The sequence below is a fragment of the Bombina bombina genome, chromosome 2 (assembly GCF_027579735.1).
Source record: "Bombina bombina isolate aBomBom1 chromosome 2, aBomBom1.pri, whole genome shotgun sequence".
NCBI classification, from domain to species: domain Eukaryota; kingdom Metazoa; phylum Chordata; class Amphibia; order Anura; family Bombinatoridae; genus Bombina; species Bombina bombina.
In genome coordinates, this window is record NC_069500.1 from 1,143,896,614 (window position 1) to 1,143,921,717 (window position 25,104).

General features: G+C 38.3%; 1 protein-coding gene across 1 annotated transcript in view; it reads right to left on the reverse strand.

Moving 5' to 3' along the window:
• The window catches only part of LOC128647450 (probable ATP-dependent RNA helicase DDX60), a 728,313-nt gene that overhangs the window by 676,648 nt on the left and 26,561 nt on the right, over positions 1 to 25,104 (reverse strand). Inside the window, exons 4-5 of the mRNA XM_053700236.1 lie at positions 22,653 to 22,769; positions 9,691 to 9,855 (exon numbers count right to left, since the gene is read on the reverse strand). Coding sequence (XP_053556211.1) covers positions 9,691 to 9,855; positions 22,653 to 22,769 — 282 coding nt within the window. The remainder of the gene's footprint in view (positions 1 to 9,690; positions 9,856 to 22,652; positions 22,770 to 25,104) is intronic.

Below are 25,104 nucleotides of genomic sequence, written 5' to 3' on the forward strand. Positions count from 1 at the left end.
TATGAGAAAATAGAAGTATTCAGTATTTAATTCCTAAATATTCAGTTGATTATGTATGTACTATCTTTTTAAATGGTTGTTTGTTTCACTGTCAATGTGAGACTACTACAGCTTTAAATAGTCTTAATAAATATTCAGTGAGTTTTATAGAGTAGATGAGATTAGCAACTTCATCAAATGACAAGGTTTGTATTCCAATATGAACTGAAATATTGCTTTAGATTAAACTTGCTGTATAGAATTGTGACACTGTGTCATAGGATCAGCTTGACCGGCAATCAGTTGTTGTTTCTGGCTCTTACGCTACAAAATATCCATTCACAATGATAGACAGATAACGTCAGCGACTCTACACTGTTTGCCTAAGATTTTGCCAGCTGGGGGCGGAGTCACAGTGCGATATCATAATTGCGATCAGAGTTATAATATAACATTAATATTCAAAGCAATTACCTACATAATGTCTGAGAAAGCTTTCGATATGATCAGGATTAAGCTACTGCAAGATTACGGTGAGACAAAGGAGAATCCGGTTAACAGGTAAACTGCAACAGGAAGTGGTTAGCAGTTGAAGTAAATATAACTTCAAATCATGAATAATCCAAGTACGAAGAAACTGCAATCTTTTAGATGAGAAGATCAGGCAGGATTTGTCTTTAGTGTTGAACTCCAATATTAATGTAAGTAGCACAACGAGAGCTTAGAGAAGGGGCTGTTTGTTCAGCCAGTACAACAAAATACTAAGCATCTGGGTAAAGGTGTGCAACAGATTTAAAGGTAAAATGGAAGGAGTTTGACACAAGCACAGGACTGGATCCTGACAGAACCAAGGGCATTAAACTCCATTCTGAGCTTGATAATTCGTCCCCTCTGTCTGAATCATGAAAGAAAAATTTAGAGTTTCTTGTCTCTTTAACACATTCGCTTCTGGGAATTTCAAAGAAAAACTTGACCAATGTATGGAAGAATTTTTAGCATTTTTGCTGTTATTCAGTTTAAAATAAAGTAGAAGGATGTCTCACAGTGTAGACCATCTGATTTATGAAACAAATAAACAAATCCCCAAATAGGTCACTCACAGGTGAGATGGCACTATATAGATGAATAGCACATCAGTGTACAGCTGATCTGTATAAAAACATGCAACGTGTTTCTCAGCTGAAAGAGTTGTTTCATCAATTACCTGAGGAAACGGCTCGTCTTTAAGCTGAGAAACACTTTGCATGTTTTTAATACATTTATCAAGTTGCAGCATACTGTTTGTGGAAAGTGGCTGCTGGATTTCTCCTGATTGTCCGTGGCTGGATATTGGAGACTCTCATGTCTAAGGAGAAATTCCCCTGGAGGTCATTGCCAGGACCATCAGCAACCTGGTTGCTGCGACATCCAGCCTGCCTATTTGCCCTATTCATCTGTTTCATCAATTACCTGATGAAATGGCTCGTCTTTGAGCTGAGAAACACGTTGCATGTTTTTTGTACATTTATCAAGTTGCAGCATACTGTTTGTGGAAAGTGGCTGCTGGATTTCTACTGATTGTCCGTAGCTGGATATTGGAGACTCTCATATCTAAGGATGAATTCCCCTGGAGGTCATTTTCGGGACCATCAGCAACCTGGTTGCTGTGACATCCTTTGGGGCCAATTTATCAATGTCTGTCCGACATGATACGCTGTAGCGTATAATGTCCGATAGACATCGCTGAATGCAGACAGCATATGCTGTCGGCATTTATCATTACACAAGCAGTTCACCAGAATTGCTTGTGCAATGCCGCCCCCCGCAGATTCGCGGCCGATTGGCCACTAGTAGGGGGTGTCAATCTGCCCGATCGTATAGGATTGGGAGGATTGAAGACTGCAGCCTCAGAGGCAGCGGATCAGTTATGGAGCAGCGGTCATAACTCGCACAGAAACAGGGGCATCAAGCTCCATTCTGAGCTTGATAATTCATTCCCTCTGTCTGAATCATGAAAGAAAAATTTAGAGTTTCATGTCTCTTTAACACATTCGCTTCTGGGAATTTCAAAGATAAACTTTTTTTTTTATTTTAGCATTTTTGCTGTCTACTTAAAATAAAGTAGAAGGGTGCCTCACGGTGTAGATCTGATTTATGAAACAAATATAAAATTCCCCAAATAGGTCACTGACACGTGAGATGGCACTATATAGATGAAAAGACCATCGGTGTACATTTGATCTGTATAAAAACATGCAACGTGTTTCTCAGCTGAAAGAGTCGTTTCATCAATTACCTGATGAAACGGCTCGTCTTTGAGCTGAGAAACACGTTGCATGTTTTTAGTACATTTATAAAGTTGCAGCATACTGTTTGTGGAAAGTGGCTGCTTGATAGTCTGCACCATTTTTTTTTTAAAAGAAGATAACCCAAGGTATTGGTCTAGGCTCATTTTGTTATATTTGAATGTTTGGCTGCCAAATACAATCATATACCAAACAATCATTTACTTTTTCATAAACAGGTTTCTCACAGAAATTATTTACACATAACTACTGCAGTCAAAACAAATTGTTGTAAAAGCTACTTTGGGATCCACTTTGATAAAAAATAGCAGACATGCATGGCTTTGCCATTGATTTTTGGCAAATAGAAGGCCGCTAATTGCATCTGCGCACCGTACTTCTAAAAGTCCTGGCAGTGACTGGGTTAATCAGTTAGCTTGTATGTTCATTTTCACTGTAGTGTAGAGATTACCCTCCCACCTGACACCTACCACCGTCTGATCTTTATCTAATGCCTCCCAAACAGCTCTCTTTGCTCCCCCCTCTACTGGTTTCCACCATCTTAGGACAGTCTGCCAATATGCAGTTTAGGGCTTTTTTTTTAACATACTGTATTTATTTATTTCTGTAGTGTAGGGGCCCTTGTCACCCTCCCTGATCCCCAAACAGCTCTCTTAACCCTCCCACTGCCCAAACCTATATTTGTTACTGGCAGCCAGTCTGCCAATAACAAAATATAATTTCTTTTTATTATATTATGTTATGTTTTATAATTATTTTTAATTTATTTTTCTGTATCGTAAGGGCCCCCTCACCTCCCCCCTCCAATATCATCTTTTTCTGTAACATAGGGTCCCCCACCAAACATTTTTTTTTGTAGTGTAGGATCCTATCCCTCCTTATAACCCCGTCCCTGCCTCCTCCTACTCCGCTGAGCCCCCTACCCGCCTCCCTCCGCTTCAACTGCTTCTACACGGCACCAACAGAGGATCATTACAGAGAGTGACACAGATAGTGAAACTCTCTATAATGATTGGCGATCTGTCTTCATATGGTAAGGGAGCACTTTCAGTGTTCCTTTACCATATGACGACAGATACCTTCTGCCCCCTGGTTGCAGCTCCTGCTGTCTAAGCTGAACGTGGTAACTACTAGACCCATTTAACACAAGCAATTATTATTATTGGTTGCAGCTCCTGCTGTCTAAGCTGAACGTGGTAACTACTAGACCCATTTAACACAAGCAATTATATCCCTGAATTCTGTTTCTATCTAAAAATGTGTCTAAGCCATTTTTAAATGTGTCTAAGGTATTGGCATTTACTGCCTTCTTAGGCAATAATGAGTTACACAATTTGATTGCTCTTACAGTGAAAAAATGTTTACATTGCTGAAACATTATATTTCCTTTCCTCCAGGCTTACATTGTGACCTCTTGTCACAAACAATTTCCTTGCAATAAACAGATCTTCCACCAACTCTATATATGGGCCTTGAATACATTTATATAAAGTAATAATATCACCTCTCAAGCACATTTTTTCTAGAGAAAACAGACCCAGTTTGGCTAACATCTCATAGTTTAAATTATCTATTCCCCTTATTAGCTATGTCGCCTTTCTCTGAACCTTATCTAAGTCTGCCATGTCTTTTTTTTTTAAATTGGTCCCCAGAACTGCACTCCATATGTAAGGTGAGGTCTTATCAGAGATTTATATAGTGACATAATTATTTATTTATCCCTTACATTAATGCCTCTTTTAATACATGCTAGTGATTTATTAGCCTTTAAAGCCGCTTCCCTGCATTGTGCACTCATTTTTAACTTATATATGTACCTCCAAATCCCTTTCCTCCTCTGTTCAGCAAGTCTAGTCCCATTTAAAAAATAGTAGCATGCTTATTTTTACTTCCATAATGTAGAACCTTACATTTTCCAGTATTGAATCTTATTTTCCATTTACCAGCCCATTCTTCCAGTTTTTGTAAATTCCCTTGCATAGCAATTTCATTCTACACTGACCTAATGACCTAACACAACGTTGTATCATCTGCAAAAATATAGATGTTACTATTTAATCCTTTCTCCAAGTCATTAATTAAAAATAATAAAATTAACAGGGCCCAGTACTGCTCACTGCGGGATTCAACTGATTACCTTAGTCCAATCTGAGTATGATCCATTTACTACTACTCAGTGCTCCCTGTCTTTTATCCAGTTATTTATCCATGAGCTAACATTTTCAACTATTCCCTGTCCCCTAATTTTGTACATTAATCTCTCAGGTGGCACTGCAAAATCCAAGTATATAACATCAACTTTGTTGTTAAATTGAATCTGCAGTTTTAAGTGAAATGAAGTGACGATACTTGGTTGTGCTACATTTGTTATCAATATTTAATTGCAATCATTTCAGTGTGAGTTTTATGTTTAAATAGTGAGTTAGTTGTTTACAAAAGATAGATCAGCCGGAAAAAAACAACTTTTATATTGAGAAATATACGTAGCAATGTTTTATCTTTATATTTTTTAATAAAAGATTCATTGGAAGGAGTATTTTAATACCACACATTTTGAATACATTTTCTTTCCATCCTACATTTTTTGTAGTCCATTACCTGCAGAAGAAATATAATCAACATATAGAACAGCAGTTGGGAGACTGACAACATTCCCAGACTGCAAGATTAGCACTCTTTACGTGCACTTACATTATAAGAGGCCAGCAATACCAAGAGGACAGTTTGTTGAGATGCTGCTAATTTACCCAGACTATGACACCTGCATGAATAGTGCTTTACACTTGTGAGTATGTTTACATTTGTTTACTATATCTAATTGTTGTCTGGTTACACAGTTGGAGTGCCCTTTCTCTTTTGCATTTTTTTCGAGTGATTGATGGTTAACCCTATAAGAATTACAGAACAGCTGATCTCTTTAAAAAGGAATATTTTAAGAGTATTGGATCTTTGGGACTATCTATATTCTTATTTGTGTGTCACTGAATGTTATTATATACCTTACAGGGCACGTCTAGCTTTTTTGTACAAACATAATGCTTGTCAAGGAAAGCAAATCTCAGGAAGCTGCTATGATCCCTGTGAATGGGGATATAGAAATAAGCAGCTTTTAAGTTTATAGTAGACAAACTGGCCTTCCTGCACTAAAAGAAGTAAATTGTGAATTGTCTTCTGTGGGAACTTTCAGGATTTTTTTTCAAGGTTGTGAGATCCAAGATAGGCTGAACAGTACCTTCCTCTTTGGTACTATAAAGAGATTGGAATATAATCCTTGGTTTATTTCTGGAACTGGAACTCCAATTGTTTCCAGATCTTTCACACAAGCCAGGCTTTGGCCTTTAAAGGATCTTGAGGAACTCAAGACAGGAAGAATCTTCTTTGAGGAGGTTTTGATCAAAAGCTTATTCGATACCCCTGAGAAAATATTTACAACACCCAAGAATCTTAAATAGAGCTCTTCCAATCCTCCATAAAAAAGATTCAATCTGCCCCATAACAGAGAATGGTCTGGAATAGGGCCATGGAGGCTGGGGTAGAATGGACTGCTTGCATTTAGACCAGGAATGATTGGGCTTCCAGGAAGTTTTTGAAAAACCTGAACTCTGGGCAGAGCTTGATCGGAACAGCCAATAGAATGCGAGCTCAATCTGATTGGCTGATCGGATCAGCCAATCGGATTGAACTTGATTCTGATTGGCTGATTCCATCAGCCAATCAGAATATTCCTACCTTAATTCCGATTGGCTGATAGAATCCTATCAGCCAATCGGAATTCGAGGGACGCCATCTTGGATGACGTCATTTAAAGGAACTGTCATTCGTCGTTCAGTCGTCGGCCAGGATGGATGTTCTGCGGTGGAGGTCTTCAGGATGCTGCCGCTTCGCTCCGGATGGATGCCGCTTGGATGAAGACTTCAATCGGATGGAAGACCTCTTCTGCCCTGCTTGGATGAAGACTTCAGCCGGATCATGGACCTCTTCAGCCCCCCGCTTGGGCTTGGATCAGGACATCGGAGGAGCTCTTCTGGACCGATCGGTGAACCTGGTATGGTGAAGACAAGGTAGGATGATCTTCAGGGGCTTAGTGTTAGGTTTATTTAAGGGGGGTTTGGGTTAGAATAGGGGTATGTGGGTGGTGGGTTGTAATGTTGGGGGGCTTGGGTATTGTATGTTTTTTTTTACAGGCAAAAGAGCTGTATTTCTTGGGGCATGCCCCGCAAAGGGCCCTGTTCAGGGCTGGTAAGGTAAAAGAGCTTTGAACTTTAGTAATTTAGAATAGGGTAGGGCATTTTTTTATTTTGGGGGGCTTTGTTATTTTATTAGGGGGCTTAGAGTAGGTGTAATTAGTTTAAAATTGTTGTAATATTTTTCTTATGTTTGTAAATATTTTTTTATTTTTTGTAACTTAGTTCTTTTTTATTTTTTGTACTTTAGCTAGTTTATTTAATTGTATTTATTTGTAGCAATTGTATTTAATTAATTTATTGATAGTGTAGTGTTAGGTTAATTGTAGGTAATTGTAGGTATTTTATTTAATTTATTTATTGATAGTGTAGTGTTAGGTTTATTTGTAACTTAGGTTAGGATTTCTTTTACAGGTAAATTTGTAATTATTTTAACTATTTTAGCTATTAAATAGTTCTTAACTATTTAATAGCTATTGTACCTGGTTAAAATAAATACAAAGTTACCTGTAAAATAAATATAAATCCTAAAGCTATATATATATCCATATAGCTATAATATAATTATAATTTATATTGTAGCTATATTAGGGTTTATTTTACAGGTAAGTATTTAGCTTTAAATAGGAATAATTTATTTAATAAGAGTTAATTAATTTCGTTAGATTTAAATTATATTTAACTTAGAGGGGTGTTAGTATTAGGGTTAGACTTAGCTTTAGGGGTTAATACATTTATTAGAATAGCGGCGAGATTCGGTCGGCAGATTAGGGGTTAATAATTGAAGTTAGGTGTGGGCGATGTTAGGGAGGGCAGATTAGGGGTTAATACTATTTATGATAGGGTTAGTGAGGCGGATTAGGGGTTAATAACTTTATTATAGTAGCGCTCAGGTCCGGTCGGCAGATTAGGGGTTAATAAGTGTAGGCAGGTGGAGGCGACGTTGTGGGGGGCAGATTAGGGGTTAATAAATATAATATAGGGGTCGGCGATGTTAGGGCAGCAGATTAGGGGTACATAGGGATAATGTAAGTAGCGGCGGTTTACGGAGCGGCAGATTAGGGGTTAATAATAATATGCAGGGATCAGCGATAGTGGGGGCGGCAGAATAGGGGTTAATAAGTGTAAGTTTAGGGGTGTTTAGACTCGGGGTACATGTTAGAGTGTTAAGTGCAGACGTAGGAAGGGTTACCGCATAGCAAACAATGGGGCTGCGTTAAGAGCTGAACGCGGCTTTTTTGCAGGTGTTAGGTTTTTTTTCAGCTCAAACAGCCCCATTGTTTCCTATGGGGGAATCGTGCACGAGCACGTTTTTGAGGCTGGCCGCGTCCGTAAGCAACTCTGGTATCGAGAGTTGAAGCTGCGTTAAAAATGCTCTACGCTCCTTTTTTGGAGCCTAACGCAGCCTTTATGTGGACTCTCAATACCAGAGTTATTTTTATGGTGCGGCCAGAAAAAAGCCGGCGTTAGTTTTTCGGGTTGTTACCGACAAAACTCCAAATCTAGCGGAATATAAGTTATTGGGAACCACAAAACGTAAAATCCATGAAATTACATACATACATACAAACACACATACATACATACACATACATACATACACACATACATACCTTCACATACATACATACATACACACATACATACACATACATACATACATACACATACATACATACACACATACATACATACACATACATACATACATGCACACATACATATACACACACATATACATACATACACATACATACATGCACACATACATACATACACACACACACATACACATACATACACATACATACATGCACACATACATACACACACATACACATACATACATGCACACATACATATACACACACACATGCATACATACACATACATACATGCACACATACATATACACACACACACATACATACATGCACACATACTTACATGCACACATACATATACACACACACACACATACATACATGCACACATATACACACACATACATACACATACATACATGCACACATACATACACACACACACATACATACATACACATATACATACATACATGCACACATACATATACACACACACATACATACACATACATACATGCACACGTACATATACACACACACATACATACACATACATACATGCACACATACATATACACACACACACACACATACATACATGCACACATACATACATGCACACATACATATACACACACATACATACATACCCACATACATACATACACATACATACATGCACACATCCATATATACACACATACACATACATACATGCACACATACATATATACACACACACATACATACACATACACCCAAATACATAGACATACATACATGCACACATACATATACATACACATACACCCACATACATACACACACTACAAGCATACACTCACATACATACTACTCACACACATACACGCACCATTACTCACACACAAATGTACCCACACACACACACATATAAACACATGCACAGATAAACAGACATACGCACATACACACACACATATACTACTAACACACTGGCACACACATGCAAACATCCAAATGGGGAATTATTTTCTTTATAATTAAAGATAAAATAGTTATCTGTAGGTTTTGTTAGCACATCTCTGTAACAGTTTGTCAAAAAACAGAAATTGAGTGGTATGTAATTGCAGGGGGGGGTGCGGCAAAATGTATCTTCGCCTGTGTGGCCAAAAATCCTAGCACCGGCCCTGAATAAGCAAGCATAACCCAGGTTCTCAACCAAAAATGGGCCGGCTCCTATGCATCACATTCCTGCTTTTTAAATAAAGATAGCAAGAGAACGAAGAAAATTTGATAATAGGAGTAATTAGAAAGTTGCTTAAAATTGCATCCTCTATCTGAATCATTAAAGAAAAAATTTGGGTTTAGTGTGCCTTTAAGTAACTGAGACTGCAGCAAATAAACATTAAGGAAGCAGATAGATTGTTAACCCCATAAATGGAGCAATAGACAGAAATCGCACAATGTAAAAGTGAATAATTTTTATAAGGAAGAGAGGTAAACTGTATTACATTTATGTTATATATACTACACTATAAAATTATTAAGTGCAAAAATAATGATAGGAATCATTTGCTAAATTTTCAATGTTAACTTTATATGTTTTAACAAACAATCTTATACATGATTAATATAAAACACCAAACTGCATACCTGAGAGCTGCTACCTGGGTTTTGTTCATCACTTGTTTCCTGGTGTAGTTTTGAAATGTCTCCATAAAGTTCCATTGCCACAGCACAAGAAACAACACAGGAAATGAGTCTAATGTCAGATTCTTCATGCCAAAGGGTAGTCAGAAGATCAATGCTTTCAGCAATCTGTAACCAACAAAACATTGTCAATACCTACACAGTGTTGCTTTTGCAGAACATTGCATTCATGATTTTCATTCAAAATGTAACGATTTCATTTGTAAGAAGTAGTGAAGCACCAAAGTTTGTGGACAAGGTACTCATGGGATGAAGCTATTTATGGCCTGATATCAATGTCTGAGGTCTGAATTTACCAAAGAACAGGATACACAACAGCTGTGATGAGAGTGGGAGTGTGACGTCACCGGACGGGGGCGTGGCTTAAAGTCTGTATTGCAGCTGTGTTGTGGAAGCTGTATACTTCTATGCTCTGCAATAAAATAGCGTTGTACCTGTGTCCTGCATCTCATGACATGGTGTCAGAAGTACTTGCCTATGCTTCTGTTTCCTGAGTAATGACGATGTCGAAGTATACCCCACTTGAGCCTGCAGCTTGGCCCATATGGTGTCAGCGGTTTTAACGCTTCAGAATTGCTTCCAAGAAGGTGAAGGTGAAGTACAAATGAATTCTCTTTTATACTCTATGGGGAAAGATGTGGTGCCAGTGTTTAATGCCTTTACTTTCCAAGAATAAGAAGAATTTGACTTTGAAATGGTTATGAATAAACTCAGTGCTCACTTTGTGCCCAAAAGAAATGTGATTCATGAGAGGGCTTGTTTTCACAAATGTGCTCAGCGAGTGGGAGAATCTGTGGAGTAATTTGTGAGCAGCCTGTATGAACTATCTGAATTCTGTGAGTTTGGTGTTGCTAAAGAGGAGCAAATCAGAGACAGAATAGTCATAGGAATTGCAGATGCTGAGGTCTCACAGAAGCTACAGTTTGAGGCTGAATTAATGTTAGATGGGCCTATTAGGATGGCCCGCCAGAGTGAACTAGTGAAAAAGCAAAGTGCTGATCTGAGGTCTGAGAGTATTGTGGATGAAGTGCAGCAATTCAGGAGAGCTGCAGGTGAAAGGATTGGGCCTTGTCGCAAGAGTGAATGAGATTTTGGAAGACATGTTTGGTGAACTGGGCCTACTGAATTGCAACCCGAGTCCGAATATCACTTAAAAGTGATGCAGTCTCATACAGCATTACCACTCCTTGTAGAATTCCATTTCCGCTCATGCCTTAAGTGGAGAAGGAACTTCTGCGTATGAAGAATATGGGAATTATTGAAGAGGTTGTTGAAGCAACTGACTGGTGTGCCGGGTGCCCCCATTGTGCCTGTTGCGAAGAAAAAAGGGAAGGTACGCATCTGTGTAGACTTGAAAAGGCTGAATGAGGTGGTGAAGAGAGAGATATGTGTTTCCGACGCTTGAAGACATAGCTCCTAAAACTGGCTGGAGCGAAGGTCTTATCTACACTGGATGCTTCCAGCGGCTTCTGGCAGATACCTCTAGATCCATAGTGCTGCAAACTGACTACCGGTTATTACACCAGTATATCGGTTTTGTTTCTACAGACTCCCCTTCGGGATATCCTCTGCTCCTAAAATCTTTCAAAGGGAGATGAGTTCCATCCTAAGGGACCACAAGGGCATGGCAGTCATCATGGACGACATTTTAGTGTATGGGTCTATATTGGAAGAACATGATCAGCGATTAAGCTGTGTGCTGCAGACCATTAGAACGTCCGGCTGAAATTAAATAAAGAGAAATGCTTTTTTAGAAAATCTGAGTTATGTTACTTTGGGCATATCATCAATGGAGATGGCATCAAGCCGGGCCCTGATAAAATCCTAGCTATTGAACAGATGAAGAGTCCTTCTGATGTACACGAGCTGACACAAATTTTGGGCCTTGTGAATTATGTGGGCAGGTTCCTTCCAGATTTATCCACAGTACTGCACCCTATCACAGAGTTGTTGAAGAAAGATGTTGCCTGGGTCTAGGGTCCTTTACAGGAAGAAGCTTTTGTACAGGTCAAGTCCTTGATGGGGTCTGCCCCAGTGTTAGGGTTCTATGATCCTTCTAAAAAGACTGTGGTTAGTGCTGATGCGAGCAGTTATGGGCTAGGGGCCACCCTCCTGCAGCTGAATGAGAACAAACTACAGTCCATCGCCTACTGTTCCCTTACACTGATGGCTGCGGAGTCGAACTACGCCTGAATTGAGAAAGAGTGCCTGGCTGCAGTTTGTGCCTGTGAGCGCTTCAAGCGTTACCTAGTGGGTTTAGAGAAATTTAGTCTGGAGACTGACCATAAACTGCCAGTCCCTCTAATCAACTTCTATGATATTGACAAAACACCCCATAAGATGCCAGAGACTTCTGATGAGGATGCTCAGGTTCAACGTTCAGGCAGGGAATGTCCTGGGGAAGCAACTGGTAGTGGCAGATACACTTTTCAGGCTCCTGCTTGCTGCTGTTAAATAATCTTAATCGGAATCAGATGTGAAAGTGTATGTGGAATCAGTTCTGGCATCCAAATCCATTTCGTCAGGAAAGCTAGAGCAAATAAGAAAGGAGACACGTTTAGATAGACCTTTAAGAAGTTATTAAGTACATAAAAGAAGTTTGGCCCGAGAGCCTGGCAGCCTTGATGTCTTTAAGTTCTTACCAGTCAGAGAGGTCGCAGCTCACTCAGCTTGATGATTTAGTGCTGTTCCAAGATCGCATTGTCATACCTGTTAGCATGCGGCAGGAGATGTTAAGCAGGATTCATGATAGCTACTTGGGCATTACAAAGTGCAGAGAAAGGGCAGCTAAGGTGGTATGGTGGCCTGGGATCAGTTCTGACATTGCAAGCCACGTGTCAAAATGTGCCTTGTTCCGGAAACACTGGCCTACTCAGAGAAGGGAGCCCTTGATTTCTACCCCGCTGCCTGCAGGCCCATGGCAGAAAATAGCTGCAGATTTGTGCGAACTGCATGGGGAAAAGTACCTAGTCATGACTGACTACTATTCCAGGTATTTGGAGATTGCAACCTCGTCACTCGTCTCAAGAGCTTTTTTGCCCGGTGGAGCATACCAATGGAGTTAATGAGTGATAATGGAATGCAGTTTGCCTCCATGGAGTTCAGTTTTTTCTGCAGTGAATATGATTTTGTTCATTTTGAAGCAATGTGAGCCGTACCTAGCTCTCTTGGCCTATAGGGCATCTCCCATCCAAGCCACGAGTTTTAGCCCGGCACAGCTGATGCTAGGACATCAGATTTGCACTACTTTACCCTCTGTGGGTGTCTTCCAGCCAACCAGCTCTGTTCCTCGGGACGAGGTCCTTAGGAGGGATGAAGAGGCGAAAAGGGGTTACTGGTTCTTCTATGACAGAAAACACTCTGTGAGGCCCTTGAAGGAGCTGAATGTGGGCCAAAGTGTCAGAGTTAAACTGGATGATGAGAAGAAATAGAAGACGCCACCTATGGTAATTGGACGCTCTCCAGAACCAAGGTCTTATGTAGTCCTTACTGATGGAGGGGCAGTCACACGTCGAAATAGAATACATCTTCAGCCAGCACCTGAGAGTTTGGGACTGGATGCCTCAGAGCCACAGCCGGTGGGATCCCCTGTTTTAAGAGGGGTGCCTTCCCCTCAGAAAGATCACAGCGGGGATACTTCTTTGCTTCCAGCAGACTCTCAATCACCTTCTTCTGCATCAGAGGACAGTTCATATAAAATTACATCAAGTGGAAGAGTGGTGAAACTTTCAGCCCGCTATCGGAATTAGCACTAGTTAGAGCAGTGACCAGAAGAATGGGCAGAATAATCCCATGGTCACTGTGGACTAGGGTAGTCTACCCCGATGTCCAAGTCAGGATTGTATTTATTGTTTTTCATATATATTTTTTATAACTTGTTATTTGTTGTTTACTAAACAAAACTATTTTTGTATGCTTCTTGTATACCTTGTTATTTGTTGTACTCTAAAAAAAAATGTATGCTTTGTCCTTTGAAAATTGGGAGAGTGGGAGTGTGACGTCACCGGATGGGGGCATGGCTTATAGCCGTTAAAGTCTGTTTCACAGTTACTAAGTTAGATGTGTTGTGCAAGCTGTATACTTCTTTGCTCTGCAATAAAATTGCGTTGTACCTTCTATGCTGTGTCCTGCATCTCATGACAATGGCTAAATCACTTGAAAGTGATGCAGCATATCGGTAAAATATCTCTATGTAAAAAAGGAAGATATTTTACCTCAAATTTTCCTTAGCATACATCTCCCGTTGTAAGGGTACATTAAGCAACCAATCAGGATGCTAGTCCTGGGACTTGCAAATGAGCATGCATCTGGCATGTGCACACACAGTCACTTTATTTCCCTTCTCAGTATAAGGAAGTGTATTATATAATCTCTCAAGACTATGGTTAAAATCCCACAAGATAACAGTAAAGCAAAAATTGAACTAATAATGTTGATTGGCTGTTGTTATTTTCACAATGCAGATGACGGTAAACAGAGTAACACTATATCACAGAGCACTTACCCTGGTGAGCTAAAGAAACGTTGAATTAAAATATCTTCCTTTTTTAGAGAGAGGTTAATGTGATATGTTCTAGTCAACTTCTCACTTCCAAGTGATGTACCATTTGGGTATTATGTCCCTTTAAATAAGATGTTTGAGGAGTTTGAAACATAGACCCATAAATATTGTTGGGTCCTTTGCAGGTTAAACATGCCAGATTGTTGTTGTTTTTTTGCGTTGCTACCTCCTTCCATCGGATGGTACAATCTTTGTTATATTAGAAGCACAGCACAATAAATATTAAAGGAACATGAATTCCCAGGTTTTCTTTCCTGATTCAGATAGAGCATGTAATTTTTAACTTTCCAATTTACTTCTATTATCATTTTCTTGGTATCCTTTATTGAAGGAGCAGCAATGCATTCTTGGGAGCTAGCTGAACATATCTGTAAACCAATGACAAGAGACATATATGTGCAACCACCAATCAGCAGCTAACTCCCAGCTCCTGAGCTTACCTAGAGCTTACCTAGGTATCATTTTCAACAAAGGATACCAAAAGAATGAAGCAAATCAGATAATAAATGGGAAAGTCATTTAAAATTGTTTTCTGTATCTAAATCATAAAAGAAAATGTCTGATTTCCATTTCTCTTTAATGTGCCAAACAATGGAACTATTAAATAATTATTTATTGAAAGTCTCTGTATTCACAGAAAATGTGATATTTGAACAAAATATGTTTAAATGTCATATATCAATAGTATGCATTACCAGTAAGTTTTCACCGTAATTTTACTTTTCTATTTTAACAAAAACATTTTATATCTAGATGCATCTATTTCCTCCTACAGATACAAAGGAATTTGACTATCAAGGTAATCTCTGATTAGCTGAACTTGTATGCTTTTTGGGGAGGAGGTTGTTCATTTATTTATATGGGGGGACTACTTCTCTTATTTATAAATTCCTGCCTTAAAGGGACAGTAACGTCAAAATTAAACTTTCAGATAGATCATGCAATTTTAAATAACTTTCTACTTCTATTATCAAATTTACTTTGTTCTATTAATATCATTTATTGAAGACTAAACCAAGGTAGACTAATTAGGTAGGAGCTTAGTGTACACGTGCCTATAGCAGTCTATGGCAGCAGTGTTTTTTAACTATGTATAACATGTTATAAACAATGTTGCAAACACTGCTGCCAGATGTCTATAGACGCATGCACACTCCTGAGCTCACCTAGGATTACACTTTATCAAAGGATACCAAAAGAGCTAAGCAAAATTGATAGGAATAAATTGGAATCATGCTCTATCCAAGTAATTTAAGTTTAATTTTGATGTTGCTGTCCCTTTAATACACTTTTATGGGGAGGGTAAGAGAACAGTGTAGAAGATATTTAATTTTTTTTTTTAATTTACTTTTATTCCTATTTTAAATTTCTGAATACAAAACTCATATGAAAATGAGATCTGCGATCCTCAGTTATATTTCATCATGTATTTTAAAGGGACAGTCTACAATAGAAGTGTTATTGTTTTAAAATATATATTAATAGACTTTTTACCTCTATGATTACCTTGTATCTAAGAACCATCTTCCAGTCCCCTGATCACATGACTAAATCTTAAATAACTCCCTGTGCCTGAACACAGTCGCCTAGATTTAGAGTTTTGTCGGTAAAGACCCGCGGTGCTAACGCTGCTTTTTTTTCCAGCGCACCCTTAAGACAACGCTGGTATTTAGAGTTGTCTGAATGGCTGCGTTAGCCTCAGAAAAGAGAGCGTTGAGCATAATTTAGCTCCACTTCAACTCTCAATACCAGCGTTGCCTACGGTAGCAGTAAGCTGGAAAAATGTGCTCGTGCACGATATCCCCATAGGAAACAATGGGGCTGAGCTGGCTGAAAATAAACCTAACACCTGCAAAAAAGCAGCGTTCAGCTCCTAACGCAGCCCCATTGTTTCCTATGGGGAAACACTCTCTAAGTCTACACCTAACACATTAACATGAACCCTGAGTCTAAACACCCCTAACCTTACACTTATTAACCCCTAATCTGCCGCCCCCGCTATCGCTGACACCTGTATTATACTATTAACCCCTAATCTACCGCTCTGGACACCGCCGCAACCTACATTATACCTATGAACCCCTAATCTACTGCCCCTAACATCACCGACACCTATATTATATTTATTACCCCCTAATCTGCCCCCCCAACGTCGCCGCCACCTACCTACAATTATTAACCCCTCATCTGCTGGACCTCGCCGCCACTATAATAAATATATTAACCCCTAAACCGCCGCACTCCCACCTCGCAAACACTATAATAAATAGTATTAACCCCTAATCTGCCCTCCCTAACATCGCGGCCACCTACTTACAAATATTAACCCCTAATCTCCCGTCCGCAACGTCACCGCTACTATAATAAATGTATTAACCCCTAAACCTAAGTCTAACCCTAACACCCCCCTAACTTAAATATCATTTAAATTAATCTAAATAAATTTACTATCATTAAATACATTTTTCCTATTTAAAAATAAATACTTACCTATAAAATAAACTATTAGTTACATTGTAGCTATTTTAGGATTTATATTTATTTTACAGGCAACTAGGTGCAATAGCTATTAAATAGTTAATAACTATTTAATAGCTACCTATTTAAAATAATTACAAAATTACCTGTAAAATAAATCCTAACCTAAGTTACAAATATACCTAACACTACACTATCAATAAATTAATTAAATAAATTACCTACAATTAGCTAAACTAAAATACAATTAAATAAACTAATCTATAATACAAAAAAAACAAACACTAAATTACAGAAAATTAAAAAAAATTACAAGAAGTTTAAACTAATTACACTAATCTAAGCCCCATAATAAAATAAAAAAGCCCCCCAAAATAATAAAATGCCCTACCCTATTCTAAATTAAAAAGTAATCAGCTCTTTTACCAGCCCTTAAAAGGGCCTTTTGCGGGGCATTGCCCCAAAGTAATCAGCTCTTTTACCTGTAAATAAAAATACAATACCCCCCCAACATTACAACCCACCACCCACATACCCCTACTCTAACCCACCCAAATCCCCCTTAAATAAACCTAACACTAACCCCCTGAAGATCTCCCTACCTTGAGTCGTCTTCACTCAGCCGAGCCGAATTCTTAATCTAAGCGGGGCAAGAAGAGGTCCTCCATCCGGTAGAAGTTTTCATCCAAGTGGGGTCTTCTATCTTCATCCATCCGGAGCGGAGCGGAGCCATCTTCCAGCCAGCCATCATCCAAGATGGCATCCCTCGAATTCCGATTGGCTGATAGGATTCTATCAGCCAATTGGAATTAAGGTAAGAAAAATCTGATTGGCTGATAGCCGGGGAGAGCATTCTGCTCAGGTAGGGTGGGAGCTTCCCAGAAAGGCACTAAAACACAAGGCAGGAAAGATGGAGGGTGCGTCTGGATTCCAGCGACAGCCAGTTTAGTTCTTTTAGCATGTCACAATTGTGGGTCCTGTAGTTACATTGTAGCACAAAGCGGCAGAACGAGTTATACAATGCATTAAGTTGATTAAGGTGAGTTTGCGGTACAGGAGCATATACTACATCCCCGTAATCCATGATAGGCATCATCATTTGCAGTACAATCTTTTCCTTTAGTGTAGGGCTGAGGCAAGATTTGTTTCTGTACAGGGCACCTAGTTTTGGATAAAGTTTAGATGCAAGTTTTTCTATGTGGAGGCCAAAAGATAGATTGGGGTCTAACAACATACCCAAGTACTTGAAAGAGTGGACTGCGGTCAGTGTGCAATTGGATTTTGTTTTGATGCGTAGATGAGAATTTTGTAATTTGTGTAATTTAGGTCTCATTCCAAAGATCATTGTTACACTTTTGTCAGTGTTTTGGAATAGTTTGTTTTTTGAGATCCACTTTTCTACCTCTGGGAACTGGTCTTGGAGCACTGCTTCAAGCTGCGGCAGATTGGAATTGTTTGCATAGATTACTGTGTCATCTGCGTACATGTGTACAGTTGAGGATTTGCAGACATTAGGCAGATCATTTATAAATAATGTGAATAGTATGGGGCCGAGAATGGAACCTTGGGGAACACCACACGTGACTGGAATAGGGAGGGAGTCGCTGTCAGAAATGGAGACATATTGTGATCGAACCGATACATATGATCGAAACCAGGTTAACGGATGATCAGCAATACCAGAGTTTTTTTAGTTTGAGCAGTAGTATGTTGTGGTCTACTGTGTCAAAGGCCTTTGAAAAAACAAGGAAAATAGCTCCAGTTAGGTCTCCTTGTTCCATGCCAGTTTGGATGTTGTTGCAAACTTTTAGGAGGACAGTTGTAGTGGAGTGATTCGGATGAAAACCTGATTGATCAGGGGTTAGATAGTTAGATTGTTGGTAATACTCACATAGTTGCGTATGGAGACATTTTTCTAAGATTTTTGACAATACTGGGAGCAATGATATAGGGCGATAGATAGTTAGAAACCAAGGTTAACTCCCCACTTTTATGGATAGGCACTACTCTTGCAGTTTTCCAAAGTTTGGGTATGGATCCAGACACCAAGGATTCGTTAATTAGGGTTATGACAGGTTTAGCAATTGCCGGCGCACTGAGCTTCAACAGCATTTCTGGGATTTGATCAGGTCCAGACTGGTTTTTCATTTTTAGATTATTAAGGTGTTTCTTAATGACATTGATGGGTACAGGTCTAAAATTGAACTCCTGTATATTGGGTCTTTGCTGATTTAGTGGGGCCTGATCCACATTTGTAGTTTCAGGATGCGTGCCATTTATTAGTTTGTCAATCAGGGTGGTGGAGCATCCGACAAAATAACTATTAAAGGCATTTGCTACTTCTAAGGGGAGTTCCAAAAATTTCTAGGGTTTGATATGTTATTGTTCAGATTTTCACAGAAATATTGGGCCTTGGCCAATTTTGTTTGTTTAGTGCATATATTTTGCCATTGTCTAAATACACAGTGATCGTTCATAGAGCCAGTATGCTTGAATTTTGACCACAATGAATCCCGAAACTGGTACATTTGAATGAGGTCAGCTGTGATCCAATTCAAGTGTGCTCCTTTTACTCTAACCTTACGCAAATTTGTAGGAGTTCAGACTGAAAGAATTCAACTGCAGAGTCTAGATCTGGGATTAGGTTTAATCTGGGCCCACGTGTACTTTTAATCTCTTTGTGTTGAAAAGGAATTTAAAAAGCATGTGATTAGAGACAGCCTTCAATGGCTTAGAAATTAGCATATGAGTTTGCCTAGGTTTAGTTTCAACTAAGAATACCAAGAGAAAAAAGTAAATTTGATGAATGACTGGTCCTTTAAATGACGTCATCATAGATGGCGTCCCTTGAATTCCGAATTCTATGAGCCAATCGGAATTAAGGTAGAAAAAATCATATTGGCTGATGCAATCAGCCAATAGGATTGAAGTTAAATCCTATTGGCTGATTATAACAGCCAATAGGATTGAGCTTGCATTCTATTGGCTGATTGAATCAGCCAATAGAATGCGAGGTCAATCCTATTGGCTGAGTGCATCAGCCAATAGGATTTTTTCTACCTTAATTCTGATTGGCTTGATAGAATTATATCAGCCAATCGGAATTCAAGGGACGCCATCTTGGATGACGCCATTTAAAGGACCAGTCATTCAGTCGACGGATCAAGAACAAAGAGGATGCTCCGCGTCGGATGTCTTGAAGATGGATCCGCTCCGCGCCCGATGGATGAAGATAGAAGATGCCATCTGGATGAAGACTTCTGCCCATCTGGAGGACCTCTTCTGCCCGGATTCGATGAAGACTTCTGCCCGTCTGGAGGACCACTTCGCCCGGCTTTGTTGAGGACTTCGGCCCAGTTGGGTGAAGACTTCTCAAGGTAGGGTGATCTTCAAGGGGTTAGTGTTAGGTTTTATTAAGGGGGTATTGGGTGGGTTTTAGAGTAGGGTTGGGTGGTGGGTTTTAATGTTGGGGGGGTATTGTACTTTTTTTTCAGGTAAAAGAGCTGATTACTTTGGGGCAATGCCCCGCAAAAAGCCCTTTTAAGGGCTATTTGTAATTTAGTATAGGGTAGGGATTTTTATTATTTTGGGGGGCTTTTTTATTTTATTAGGGGGATTAGATTAGGTGTAATTATTTTTAATTTTTTTTAATTATTTTACTATTTTCTGTAATTTAGTGTTTGTTTTTTTCGTACTTTATTTTATTTTATTTTATTTAAATGTATTTAGTTTAGGGAATTAATTTAATTATAGTGTAGTGTTAGGTGTAAGGTGTAATTGTAACTTAAAATAAATACAAAGTTGCCTGTAAAATAAAAATAAACCTAAGCTAGCTACAATGTAAGAATTAGTTATATTGTAGCTATCTTAGGGTTTATTTTACAGGTAAGTATTTAGTTTTAAATAGGAATAATTTAGTTAATGATAGGAATTTTATTTAGATTTATTTAAATTATATTAAAGTTAGGGGGTAAGGGTTAGACTTAGGTTTAGGGGTTAATAAATTTAATATAGTGGCGGCGATGTTAGGGATGGCAGATTAGGGGTTAATAAAATTTAACTAGTGTTTGTGAGGCGGGAGTGCGTAGGTTTAGGGGTTTAATATATTTATTATAGTGGCGGCGATGTCCGGTTCGGCAGATTAGGGGTTAAAAAATTTATTTTAGTGTTTGCGATGTGGGGGGGGGCCTCGGTTTAGGGGTTAATAGGTAGTTTATGGGTGTTAGTGTACTTTTTAGCACTTTAGTTAAGAGTTTTATGCTACAGCTTTGTAGCGTAAAACTCTTAACTACTGACTTTCAAAGGCGGTAGGAGTCTTGACAGGAGAGGGTGTACCGCTCACTTTTAGGAAGACTTGTAATACCGGCGTTAGGAAAATCCCATATTCAAAGATAGGATATGCAATTGGCGTAAGTGGATTTGCGGTATTTTCGAGTCGCGAAAAAAAAGTGAGCGGTACACCTGTACCTGCAAGACTCTTAATACCAGCGGGCATTAAAAAAGCAGCGTTGGGACCTCTCAACGCTGCTTTTTAAGGCTAACGCCAAACTCGTAATCTAGCCGTATATTAGTTGTTTAAATATTGAAAAAATAAGTGTAAAGTTAATGTCCATAAAGCAGTGGGCATCGCCATATTGTAACAGGTTACCTTTTCTGCTGAGGCCAATTAGGAATGGTTATATATGGATTACTAGAGTGTACAACCAATCACTGTGTGGAATATAACTTTGTCTGCACTTACGTGTTTAACATGAATAGGAAAGCTCACAATATTCAGAATTAAATTACAGGAAAAGAGAACAAAATAAATAATGAAAGTATATTGCAAAGTTGTTTTACTACATTTACTTAAACAATGTATATTACTATCTTGAGGTGTTTAATGTCCCTTTAATGTATTTTGCATATATATATATATATATATATATATATATATATATATATACAGTATTTATATATATATATATATATAGTATATATATATATATATATATATATATATATATATAGTCAGCATTTAAATTCAAAACATGTGCTAATACCTTAACTCTAGCATAAATACTTTGATTTGATATTAGTGCATGTAATTCTAATGCTAGCAATGGTGTAATCAGACTGATATGCTACAGGAAAGTTCTTCTATGTGAAAGGCACATGTTGAGCAAAAAGAGGCTGCTTCTTGGGCGGTAACTAGCCATAGAACAAGCTATTATGCTATTGTTCATTCCCAGGTTGAGCGCTTCTCTCTTTTATTTATGCAGAATAGTGTAATGGGGTTTAACACATGCTTAAAGTCCAGCTTGTGACCCTCAGAGCACTGCTGGTCCAAAGTAGAAACTGACCCTGATCCAATTGGCATGACTAAGCTGTGTGTAATAATGCTAATATATGACCTGCAATTTACCTGTTGAGATCCAAAAGCCATAGAGATGTGTGTATACCTCCCTACATGATTGGAACAAGAGCATTACTGGCATAGTGGACACGTATGTTTTTGGGTTATCACCAAAACAATAATGAAACAAGTGCTGCCCATAAACAATGAAAATGGCTGATTGTGATTACATCAACATTGAAACAAGTCTTATTCACAGCTATTAGCATACTGATAATTATCAAATGATAGTTTGTTATTGACCCTGCATACATCACTCCTACCAAATTACCTAACCCTAAACTTATGTGGCATTGACTTCATGGGTGGCATGATCTTGACATGAATGAGATCTCCGCCTGCTGAATCTGGGCCATGATATTATGGTTAGACATCTTCAAAAGACCACAGAACGTTCTATTCTTAGTAAGGCAACCTATCTCCAATCCATGAATCTTTTTCAGTATAATCTTCATAGTTGCATTAACGTACCTTTGTATTCATGCTCTTTAAACATAAATGTGGAGAAAATTTCTGCAAAGAAACTTCATGAGATGTTTTGGCAAATGAAATTAACAATTTAGAAACTTCCTCAATCTGTGCTGTTTTCTAAAAGGAGAAAACAAAAGTACAATTAATTGTAGCCATGAACCTGTAATGCTTTAAAGGGACAGTCACCATTATAATTTCTGTTGTTAAAAAAGAAAGATAATCCCTTTATTACCCATTCCCCAGTTTTGCATAACCAACGCAGTTATAATAATACACTTTTTAACTCTGTAATTACCTTGTATCTAAGCTTCTGCTGACTGCCCCCTTATTTCAGTTCTTTTGACTGATTTGCATTTTAGCCAATCAGTGCTCACTCCTAGGTCACTTCACGTGCATGAGCTCAATGTTATCTATATGAAACACATGAACTAATGCCCTCTAGTGGTCAAAATGCATCCAGATTAGAGGCAATCTTCAATGTCTAAGAAATTAGCATATGAACCTCCTAGGTTTAGCTTTCAACTAAGAATACCAAGAGAACAAAGCAAAATTGGTGATAAAAGTAAATTGGGAAGTTGTTTAAAATTACATGCCCTATTTAAATCATGACTGTCCCTTTAATTTTTAAACTGTTTTACCCTAATTGTTAACTATGGTTATCCTTAAAGAGGAGATTAAAGTCAATCTGAAATGTTAAGTAGAGTATTTAAAATTCAGCAAGTCCTCTAGGCAGCAGGGTTCTGCAATACTTCTGTCCAAGTCTGCTTTCCCTTTCTTGTCTTTATTGAACCCCCTGTATAATATTATTGGTGAATTACAAATAAAGTTAACAATGACAATTAGAAGATGCATCTTTCCAATATTCTCGCATTTGCATAACTTCTCCCTACAGAAATAATCACAGGTTTTATGACTTGACTGTCTGCACTTAGAGCAAGGGTTGTGTGTACTTGCAAATGTCCTACTGTATCACATACATAAGAAAAGTTATCACAAACCCATGCATTTCAGTTGCAATTTGATGTCTTTAATAACAAAGGCTCTGCACGTGTAGCTATTTAACATGCTTATTTTAATATTTTATACTTTAACTGTCCCCTTTCACTTCACTGCACATGATTTTTTTCTGCATATAGGAGTAAGTAATGTGCATACCTATCTCTTTGGTGTATGCGCTGTTTTCTGCTGACATCAGACTTAAACAAATGCTCCACTGGTAACTAGTGAGTTGCATGCGCACACAAACTAGTCATATTGGGGAGTTGTGTGCTCTAAGGGTTATGGAAAGGGAGTACCTTTATTTAAGTAATAACATGAAAATTAAGGCTTTGTTTAAGTATATATAAAGAAATTCATAGCAATGGCGTTTCTATGTAAAGATGTTATTTTTTTTTGACTGACAAAAATGTCTATTTAAAGATAATCTTGAAACCTTTTAATAGACATACTAAATATAGTTTTTTTTATTATTCTAATAACTAATATTTGTATTCTGTTATTTTTTTTATTTTTTTTAAAACAGCAATCTCTAGTACTCAGTTGTATTAACGTATCCAGCTGTATAATGTATAGTAAAATCTTATCTACTGGTGGAAATCCAGACTGTTACCCCAAGTACTTATTTTACCATAATGGCACTATCATCTAAGGAACTTAAGGTTCCACCTGTTTTTCCCAATGGCACGAAGGACTAATAAGGACATTATCATCAATCACGTATAAGCGATCTTGATAAAGCGCCCAGAGGGTGAAACGCGTAGAATTTACTCCAGACCTTTGCACTACAACGATTTTAACTCCTACAAGCTGCGATCCAGCCCCTCAAGTGGACTCTTTAATTTCTATGATTTAGGAGCAAAAGCCATAAGGAGGACCAAGGATCTGATCAGCTATAAATTGGAGAATACTACTTCATTACTACAACAGCAGATTTCCAATATTGCGCTTATACGTGCCGAAGCAGAATCCTAACAGCTGCACTATAAACATCTTGTTAAAGATCATCTATACCATCACAAGCTAACATCCAGCGTGCACCCTCACAGCCTATTAAAAGAGAGGTGTGACTTCCAACAACCAATAACATCGGAGGCTTGTTGTTTTTGTAATAAGCCGCGAAGGAGCACAACACACAAGGACGCTCAAAGAAGCGGTACATCGGTTCAGAAGTTTTTCCAATTTCCAACGGACACTTGTAAGGTACCTTACGGTTTGCCCAATAACTGTTATACTCACAAAGTGGCTATATTGATCAATTTTTATACTTTTAATACCCAATTTTTTGTAAGGCCAATTGACCAAAAGAATTACTTATAGGGAGACGTCCCTATGTTTTATTTATTTGAGATTACATTTTTATGAATTTTATGCCATAAGTTTATGTCGCAAGTTTTTCTAGTTTATTAAACAAGTCAATTTTTATCTATTATATCTATCATCTTTATTTAGGGAC